Below are 10,428 nucleotides of genomic sequence, written 5' to 3'. Positions count from 1 at the left end.
TATAGCGGCTGATGAACCGGAAGCTGCACCCATAGTTTTACGAATCATTAAAGTTAGCAAATGATCTTCCATACTAGCTTCACTGAATTGTATAGTCAGCCAAAGGCATTTTAGTTTGGGCTAAATTTAGTATAAATGTAAACACTGAGGAAACAGACGACTGTTTTAGTTTCTATAAACAAAATTAAGTTTGAAAAGAAAAAGTTGCCATTTAATATTTGTTAATTTTGTTTTTATCTTATTTAGCTTTTGTTAATTTTATAAAAACGTTTAATAGTTAAACTGTAGTCCCTTAATAAATTTGAAAAAAAGGATACTTGTAGCCGTAAAATAAGAAAAAAAGATTCAAACTGAATCAAGTAAATGATTCTATTGCAAAGCGCGCAAAGCTCCGATTCACTGAATCAAACTTCCCTCCGCTTCAAAGCACCTGTAAACAATCAGAAAGGCTGATGTATACGTTTATGTTACGTTAAGCTTGAGATGTTTTTTTTAATTGTTGGATAGAAGGCTAACTCTAAAATGGTGAGTGGCAGAAAACTAACTTCATAAAACTTGATTAGTTACTGTTTGCCAGCTGGCCTCGTCTGGCGAATCATCGATGCTGCGGGGCCAACAACGAAACGCCACGCTATTTCATGAACGCTAGCTGCATATCCCTCTGGCCGTTGTGAATTGTGCCGTTTCTGTTTTGGACAAGGTTCGTTCATTCGGCCAAGATCGAAAAAACATTTCGAAAATCAAACCCAACCCGCTGGAGAGAAGCGCTTCCGGACTCCGGCCGCTCGGGATGAGACCGTGCGTGTTTTCAGAACGAGTTAAAAAACAGCATCAGCATTGATTAACCCTGAATAATTAATTCGATATACGGTTGTTTTAGTGACCGGCCAGCCTCAGAGGAAAAAACTAAGAGCGTCAAAGCTGAGCCTTGCACGCGGTGTTTTGAACGACCGTTCAAACGCTTCAGCTTCGCTCTGAAGTCCACCTGGAGGACTGACACGAGGTTTGACTTCACTGCAAATAAATAATAACATGCCTTGTTTAGCTGATGGAAATGGAATAAAGTGACTTTTGACTGATATTTGCGTATGTAGGAAACAGCACGCCAACAGTCCTTCTGTAGGTAAGGCCGTTTTATGCGTTATAATATTGTATGTGTCAAAATATTCCCTCATTTAGCTGGTTGTTTTGATGATTCAAACTGTATCTGGCATCCGGGCAGATGTGCTGTCAAGTAAGGAGGAAAAGAAAACCAGAAATGAGCTGGACACCCAGTGTGAAGATAATTTTTTGTTTGCTGATACAGGTAACTTGCATAGGTTTATTAAAAAAAGATTTGTGTTATAGTTAGTTTTTTTTAGCAGATAAAAGACCTTTTAGCATAATTACATTACGTTGTTTTCCTTCTCGAGTGTGGGCTTCCTATTCTGACTGTATCATACCAAGATAAACTTTTTTTTGCTTCGTTGCCTCTAACAGATCTATTCGTGGGTCAGAAGAAAACAACTTTTAAGAACAGCGACGAGACGTCTCCGAAAAAACAGCTCCTGCGAAAATGTCAAATGAGAGATGAGGTAAAAAAAAGTCAAGTAAAATATACTCGTATCATTGTGAAGATTCGTGCATTCAGTTTAAAACTGAAGCAGTTCTTTTCTTAATAAAGTTTGGTAATGTCATTCATCGTGCCGGAGTGAAAAATCCAATCGCCAAAAAGGCCGCTCTGCCGAAAATCCCAAAGAGACGTGTTGCACAGAGGCTAAACAGTCTTACGCTCAGTATCAGAAGTTTTGAGGTTGGAGAGCTGACCAAGGATTTCAGAAGATCTGATGCTCTGACCGCCCAGTGCACCGTAAATATTAATTACAGGCTCACTGAATTCATAATGCATTATTTAACACCTCATATACTCAGATGTACTGTCTGCTTTTCATTTACAGTTTACCGTGGATTACATTGAGATCGCAAATAAAGGTAAAGCATGTTAACGTTTCCACAGAGCAGGGTTTTTAGACCCAACTGTTTCCTTGAAATTGAAACATTGGTATATGGTTTAAAGGAGTAGTTCTCCCAAAAGATTTCGGGAAAATCTAATCCACTTAGTTTGTTTCTTCATCAAAACAGGTTTGGATAAATGTATCGTTGCTTTAGTTGAGCAATAGTTCCTCTGCAGTCAATTATAATTAGAGTTAAAAATAATTTCTGGCCAAAATGAGAGTCCATAAAAAAGTCTACTTGCATTAAAATGTGCCAGCATATTTATTTAGAAGGGTTTTATTTACTAAAAAAAAAGATATGGATAGAGGCTTTTTATTTTAGCCAGAAGCAAGGGTTTTTCTTAAAAACAACTTGATGATGGATTTATTTCTTACAGTTTTTCGCTTATGTACAGGAGGCAAATTATTGATTATCTAGATTATTGTGATGCTTTAATCATCTGTTTTAACTCTTATTTTGACGGCACCCATTCGCTATCCAGTATCCAGTGGCGAGCAAGTGACACAATGCTAATTTCAAGATCTTTTTCCAATGAAGAAACTCTTCTACATTTCACATGATGTATCCTGAGGGCGACTTAATTTTTGGCGAATGCATTTTTTGGGTAAACTATTCCTGCATCTTCTGAAGATGCTAAAAGTGATAAATACCCATTTTAGTAACCGCATCCGTTCCAGATGCGTGATGAAAAAAGGCTACATGTCCTCTTCCTTTTTGCTGTCAGGACGAATAGAAGCGTCGGATTTGACGGGTTGTGAATGGTGCACTGAGCAGAAGCTGCCAGCCCTGTTTTTACAGACGACACCAGAGACGTGTCTCCATCTGCAAGTCCAGCTTGACATGTCTGAAGACGAGTCCAAGATGTGGTGTGACTGCCAGAGCGGGAGTGAGTCGCTTTGGAGCAGTCGATGTGTGATGAAGTGTGACCGACGTTCCTGCGCTTGAGGGTTAAATCGCGTAAAACGGTTTCTGTTGCGTCCTCAGATGAAGGCGAGACACGCGTTGTCCTTATCTTTGAGAATGAGCTCACTCTCCCAGAGCAAATCATACTCGAGAAAATATTCACAGAGGTGGGCAAGCGTAATAATATCAGCTGTTTTCCGGCCAAACTGTCATTTGAAGAAACCAATGACAGACTGAAGAAACATCAGTGTGGCCAAAAGCAGCAGGTGGGTCAAGACATGTTTTTGTCACCTTTATGGTGTTACGAATGCATTTATGTATTTATTTGTAAAGCAAAGTCTTGTGGGTTTAAGTATGGTTGGGTTATGTTGTTGCATTAATGTAAATGTAATGTACATTTTATAATGGTGATTTAAATTTGCACTAGTAATTTGATTTCAGTTTTCTGTTTAAAATTAAGTGACTTTGCTTTGAGTTAAACTTAAAAACAAGTGCTCCTCAGTCGTTTTACTTTGTATTTCACATTCTGATGTCCTTTTTCCTGTAATATACACTTTTGTTTGCTCTTCAGTTTACTGTGCTTCAGCTCGAAGAGGATGAACTTCCTGTCATGAGTCAGGTTTTTCAAGCCTAACCTTTTCTTTCTTTTTCTTTTACCTTTTTCTATTGTCTTTTCTGTTTTCCGTTTCCCTTTTCCTTCCCCTTTCTTTTTTTTTGCATTTTTTTTTTTTTCAATTTTCTCTCCTTTTGTGTTTAATATCCTTTTATTTCCACTCTCTCTTCTTTTATTTACTTTTTTCATTTCCTTTTCTTATCCTTTCTCCTTTTTATTATAATTTTTTTAATTTCTTCTGTCCCTTAACTTTCTTTTCTTTCTTTTAGAATCCTTTTCTTCTTCTGCACTGTATTTTATGTATAAACATTGTCTGTTTTATTTTCATCTTACATCTTTACAAAAGATTTTAAATTCTTAGTTTTATTGCTGTGCTATTTTTTCTATTTTATGATTATTTTAATTTAATTTATGCAAAGCACTCTGAATTACCATCGTGTATGAAAATGTGCTATATAAATACATTTGCCTTGCCTTCTTGCTTCCTGTTTCTTATCCTTTTCTCATCCCTGTTCTTCTACTTTCTTTTCCCTTACTGTACCTTTCCTTTTCCTTTCATATTACCACAGAATCAATACATTTTAATAAAGCTGCCTTTAACACGGTATTTCAGTTGTTTATCTTCCTCTCTCAATGTTTAGCATGACTTGGCACCATTTTCGGCCTCTCCTGATCCCCATCGATGGGAAAGTGCAGCCCTCAGTGTCTCAGACAGTGATGAGGACGATTTGATGGAGCTCCCTTCATCACCCAAAGACGATATCAAAAAGTCAGTTGGCTGACCTATAGTGAGCTGATCAGTTATTGGGTTATTTATCTAGCAGAGCTCTTCTCTCCGTCTCTTTGCAGACTGGTTGTATACCCACCTCCTCCAGCGAAAGGGGGTATAACCGTCACAGAGGATGACCTCAACTGTCTCGAGGAAGGAGAATTCCTAAACGATGTGATAATAGACTTCTATCTCAGGTTAACATTATTGAGATCGTAGAAGTGGCTATCTCCTTCGGTCCATTGGCAATGTAACGACGTACTACTTGTAATTTGGCCAGGTATTTGGTCTGTGTGCAGCAGGAAGTAGAGGATGCCTCCAAGTACCATGTGTTCAGCTCTTTCTTCTTCAAGCATCTCACTCAGAGTGATCACAGAAGGCTTCCGGGAACCACCGATGTATCGTATGTATAGAATACGGTCTTGTGAAAAAAGCACATCAACGTAATGGGTGTTAACACTGCGCTGAATCGCAGCATTCAAGAGCGCCGGCATAGTCGGGTGAAAACGTGGACCAGGGGCGTCAACCTTTTTGAGAAGAACTTTATATTTGTCCCAATCAATCAAATGTGAGTCTCTTACTTAAGCTGCGCGTCTTTGGTGATCATTTACAAAATTCTTGCAGACTTTCAGGTTGTGTAGGTAGGTAAAAGAAAGAGCACGTCTTAATAAGAGCCCCTCCTGTGCAATGTCTCCTCAGGGCTCACTGGTACCTGGCTGTCATCTGTTTTCCTGGCAAGATTTCACAGACCAGTGATTTGGATCTTCACCTCAATGGGCGAAGGTATTCAGTGGAGTATCTTTGCGATCAATCTCCACCCAATCCCATGTCCCTCTTCTACTCTCCAGAATCCTCGAAGCAGCTCTCCAGATGGAGCCCATCCATAGGTAATTTAGAAAACTGTTTTGAGAGTATAGCCACAAATACAAGTTTATGTTTTAATACAATATATATTTATATTTTGATATATATATATATATATATATATATATATATATATATATATTTATTATTTTTGGATGTGGACAAGAGCAATATTTTCGAGGTTTTAAAATCTATTTAAATCTATGAAATAATCAGTAAAACACTTAACGTTTTTTGAAAAAAGCCTAATGTTTTTTTTATTCACTAAAAGCAATAATATTGTGTGAAAAACAGTTAATAGTGCTTTCTATTTGAATGTTTATGCAATTGATTTCTGTGATGGCAAAGCTGGAATTTCGTTTCTTATCATTGTCACTATTAATGACTGTTGTGCTGTTTATTATTTTAGCGGGAACCATGACATTATTACAGAATTCAGAAAGTTACATCAGGACTTTTTTTAAACCTTTTGTAACATTTTGTTTTGATCAGTTTGGTGGAAAACAGTTTTCTGTGATAAGTGTTTCATTTACGTAAGCGTTTTTCTCCCATAGACGAACAAGACCAGAGTTTCTGCTTTCTTTCAGATGACGAGGCTGAAGATGGCGACCAGGTCATGTCCGTTAATCACTTTCTAATTCAGTAAAAAATCCGTAGACAGTGAGCTAACCTTCTCTATTTCTGACTTACAGACGATCAAGAACAGATCTGTCCTTAACGGTGACGGTAATGTCTCCGAACAGTGAGTTTCCACGTTTTCCTTTTTATCTGTCGCTAGATGGCAGTCACAAGTCGGTGAAATTCTCCATTACACCCAGTCATCCGCTGGACTGTGTTTTCAGGCCGTGCATACTCATCATGGACTCCCTCACCTGCAGTGGAAGATCATCAGTGGTGCAGATACTCCAAGAGTAATTATCTGCTTTCCTTTCAAGTGCTTGATCATTTTTGCACCTGTGCGTTAATAGCGAGCACGCATTTTCTCGTGCGCTCCTACATCCTGCATTAAGCGGCAAATGTCGCCAATTAACGACTGTTTCCTTTGAGGGGGGGGGATGCTGTCTTCCTCGAGGGGGAGTTTGGCAGCTCAGACAGCCGAGTCCTTCGCTGGACCACATTCAAATCTCAGTGGAGACATTTGTATGCTAGAAAGAATCATTTGTTTAAATCAATTCCAAGGACTCGTTGCTGACACACAAATGGAAATCCGCTCCCAAACCGAGCAAACCTCATGCATGTTAGCCGGCTTGTTATATTAGTTTAACCTGGGTTGCAACCTGGTTTAAATCAGTGGAAGTAATTTAATAAGTGGAAGTAAAAAAATAACATGTGATCAATGATCTATCTATCTATCTATCTATCTATCTATCTATCTATCTATCTATCCATCTATCGCCATTCTAGCCACTTATTTTCTGTAAATCCAAAGGTACCTGCAAGAGGAATGGAAGGTCAAAATGGGCTCTGAACAGAGTTTTGGAAATGGAGTGATGGATGGATTGAGTCCCATCGTCCCAAAACAGGACAATTACACGGACTGTGGCATCTTCCTTCTGCAGTATGTGGAGAGCTTCCTCAAGGTATTTTTTTTTTAAAGAGCTTTTGTTTCATTCCAAAACGTTTTTTTTTTCTGTGTTGTAAAAAATTCTGTTCGTATTCATTGTTTTAGGACCCACCGCAAACTTTCCACCGCAACATGGACCTGAACGGCTGGTTTTCACAGAGCACAGTGAAGAAAAAAAGGAGGCAAATCAAACGGCTCATTCTCAGGCTTCACAGACAGCAACAAGTTTAATTTTTTTCAGGTCACACGCTTCCTACAGGTCATTTATTGTTGCCATAAAAACTATAATAACCCTTCCTTTAGGATTTTTTTTCTTGAAATGAAATAGGCAAAAAAGTGGCTTCTTTAAATTAATTAAAATGAATGCGTTGTTTACTTTAGAAATGGATGATTTGTTCTTGAAATTCAATAAAGTAAGAGTTTTGTATACATGCTGGCCAAATGCAGAATCCAAGTATGAGTGTTTTTTTGTATTTAAAAGACGTATTTAAACCCGTAGTGTGTCATTTTCTAAACAGAATTTCAAAAATAAATGTTTTCCAACAGGTTTCCTCAAACGGTCTCATTACTCCCCAACGTTACGGGTGGGAACATGCAATTAGTTTAGGGCTATTTGTGACCGTCTATGTAGTGTTATGTTTAAAAATGACATCTGTGCCGTAGCAAAAACACAAAGAGCCCTTGCCGTTTCGTCACACAAGCAGAACATTAAGATTTTATTCCTGTGGTTAAAGGCCCAGATTTACGTACACCTAAAATGAACAAACGCATTTCTTCAAGAACGTGGCTTATGCATATTCCAGATTCATTTAATTCTCCCAGACTTGCTTCTGCCTCGGCTGGAGGGCACAATTTCTGCCCGTTCATGCAGATGATCAGATTGGCATCCCGCACGATCAAGACAGATGACCGTCTGCTTCCCAGTACTCAAATTGAAATGCTTGATGCATTTCTGTGTTTCATCCTGGGCAAGAATTTTTGGACTATAATGAACCACCTGATGCCTGTGCACGGTATAATATACAAGACTGGGGAAATCAAACGCAGAAGAATCCACTGGCTGACCGAAACCAAATATTAGTGTTCTATTAAATATAGTGGTCACAGTGTAGCAAGTACGAGAGTTAGAAGCATATAAACTACACTACCAGTCAAGGTTTTGAACGGCATGCTACCCAAGCCTGCATTTATTTGATCCAAAACAGTAAATGTTTAATATATTTTTGCTATTTAAAATAGCTGTTTTGTATTTGAACAAATTTTTAAGTCTTGTATTTTCAAAGCTTTATTACTCCAGTGGCATGATCCTTCAGAAATCATCAGTAGAATCATGTTTCTTCGATTCGGAAGCATTTATCTGAAATAGAAATCAAATATTTTGATTTTAGCAATTTTGTTACGTTTTAAAGAGCGTCGATTCTCAATAAAAGTATTAATTTCTAGAATTTATTTCTGAAATGAATACTGACAAAATACTTTTGAACGTTACGGTGCATAATGTTACAAAAGCTGTTACAGATTAATGTTTAGATATTTGTAATTCAGTAAAAAAAAAATTTTTTAAATTAATGAAAATGTTTTCTGTGTAGCAAAAAAAACTAATAATTTCTGAAGAATCACGCGGCACTGAATACTAGAGTAATGATATTGAAAATAAATATATTTAAAGGCACATTCAAACAGAAAGCTGTTGTTTTAAATGAAACATTTTTGCAGTATTGCTGCTTTTTGCTGTATTTTGCATAAATGAAATGCAGGCCAGTGAGCAGAAGAGACTTCCTTAATCATAGTGTTCAAAAACTTTTAACTTTGACTTTAGCTTTAATTCGTGAGACTGCAAAGTTGATTAAATTCTTAGTTCAAAAGAAACATCACACAGCTTGTATCATTTGATCAGCTTTGAATCCTTGAAAACGACCACCTGTGACGGCCTCACCTCCTTCCCCTCACTCAGGATTGCGTCCCTGCTGTGTTCTCCATATGAGAAACTTCCTTTATCTCTTTTAATTCCGAAGTGTTAGAGCTAATGAGACTCTTTGAGTGGATCGTGCACTCAACGCTCAGTTATTACTTCGGTGCTTTGTGGAATTACCCGTCTGCCAGCAGGCCAGCAGCATATGGGATGAGCTGTAATTTAAGCTGAAATGTTTTCGAGGGATTGGTTACCACTGAGGGCATAAAGGTGGCAGACACAAACACTAACTTTGCTGTTGATTTCTGTTTGTGTGAGCGATGTATGTGCGCGTGTGTAAATATGCATATTAGTATAACTGTATACATTCGTTCTCAAACAACAAAAACTATTTTAAATAGACTTCTGTTTAATTAGTCTGTTTTTTGGGCATGTTTGCCGTCTAATTTTACGGTGGCACTTGCAGAAATGGGCTGAAATCGCATATTTAGACTCAAGTTATACTTTTATGTTACTGTGGAAAACAACCAGGATATCTCCCAGGCTAGTATAACGACTCCTCCTCACGCTCCAAGGTAACAATATCATTAAGATGAGTCACGGCGTCTGGAAGTAAAGCTGCTCCTCTGGTATATGTTCGCTTATGTTGTGCTACTGGCATATGTGCTCTGGGCCATTGTTTTTATCTCTGCAACGCTCCTGGGAAATGCATAAGTCGTTGCGGCATTAAATCTAATTAACAGTGATCTCCAGGGTCACCCAGTGACATAAAAGCCCCTTTTTAACCTGCTTTGAAGCTGAAAGGAACTGATGTTATAGTGTGTGGTCGAATAAAACGTATAGGCAGAGATAGGCTTCGCGTGAGGCTACAACCTTAACCCAAGCTAAACTGTATAAACACCCCAGTCCAGGTCTAAACTAAAAGCTAAAAACGAACAAACCAAACTAAAAACGGTTTTCCTGGTAGCTGTTTTGCTCAGAAATTTGATACAGTGCCACGTAGTGAGATATCATGTGTCCTAATTAGATTTACAAACACAAGTCTGCTTTCAGTGGTGTATTAGCTTTCAACTTAGGAATACTTCTATAAGTTTTGAATTACAAGCCAATAAAGTATTAACGAGTCTCCAGTTTGTATCGGTTGCGCGCCTTTTAGTAACCATGGCAACCCAGGAGGCAGCTCTTGACTTTCTCCTCAATCTACAACCGACGCTTTCCATCTTTAAAACAACTCCATCAGCAGCAAAGTGGGATTTCTTCTTAGACTATAATTTAAACATTTACTTTAAGGCTTGGTTCATATTTGTAGGCTATATTTCACTATAGGAACGTGCGTTATTCGTTTTAGTGCGTATATTTGCCAAGACGGATCAAATTAAAGTAATTGAACTCACTAACTGATGTATTTTTATCGTTTATATTTCACACAATCATGACATACTTTTCTACTTTCCGCTTTTACGCATAAATCTACTTGTACAGCAAACAAACGGTGTCGCCTGCGTGTTAAAAGTCATGTTATTTTAGGCGTTAGACGGATGAATGTGGCGGTGTGTCAAAACCCTAGCGAGCGCCCTACCTAGGCAGCACTTTGGGCAGCACATATGCAAAGTTGCTTCAGCGCGAGCCTATGAGGTGCAAAACTGCGGCGCGTTCATGTAACGGCCAAAGACGCCGCACGCGTCTACCGTATGGCGCCCTTTAAAAGCTGTATAGATAGCCAGCGCTGCGTGTTTTGAGACACGGCCCGCGTCCTGTCACAGCTACCGTGTCACCGCTGAGGTCGCTGTTATTCCTGTGGACTTCAG

General features: G+C 38.5%; 1 protein-coding gene across 1 annotated transcript; it reads left to right on the top strand.

Moving 5' to 3' along the window:
- The first annotated feature begins 358 nt into the window (after positions 1 to 358).
- On the top strand, positions 359 to 7,219 carry senp6b (SUMO specific peptidase 6b). The gene is made up of 21 exons (XM_043262456.1): positions 359 to 525; positions 701 to 798; positions 881 to 1,003; positions 1,095 to 1,123; positions 1,223 to 1,306; positions 1,480 to 1,574; positions 1,664 to 1,849; positions 1,938 to 1,971; positions 2,720 to 2,881; positions 2,980 to 3,164; positions 3,470 to 3,517; positions 4,153 to 4,280; positions 4,361 to 4,477; positions 4,561 to 4,683; positions 4,756 to 4,848; positions 4,980 to 5,167; positions 5,699 to 5,757; positions 5,837 to 5,886; positions 5,987 to 6,055; positions 6,574 to 6,724; positions 6,814 to 7,219. The coding sequence occupies exons 1-21, from the start codon at positions 523 to 525 to the stop codon at positions 6,937 to 6,939; spliced, it is 2,151 nt and encodes a 716-aa protein (XP_043118391.1). The 5' UTR covers positions 359 to 522; the 3' UTR covers positions 6,940 to 7,219.
- The last annotated feature ends 3,209 nt before the right edge of the window (positions 7,220 to 10,428 follow it).

This window comes from Puntigrus tetrazona, chromosome 17, assembly GCF_018831695.1.
Source record: "Puntigrus tetrazona isolate hp1 chromosome 17, ASM1883169v1, whole genome shotgun sequence".
NCBI classification, from domain to species: domain Eukaryota; kingdom Metazoa; phylum Chordata; class Actinopteri; order Cypriniformes; family Cyprinidae; genus Puntigrus; species Puntigrus tetrazona.
The sequence above is the reverse complement of the archived record's forward strand: the minus strand, read 5'-3'. Positions and strand labels throughout refer to the sequence as shown.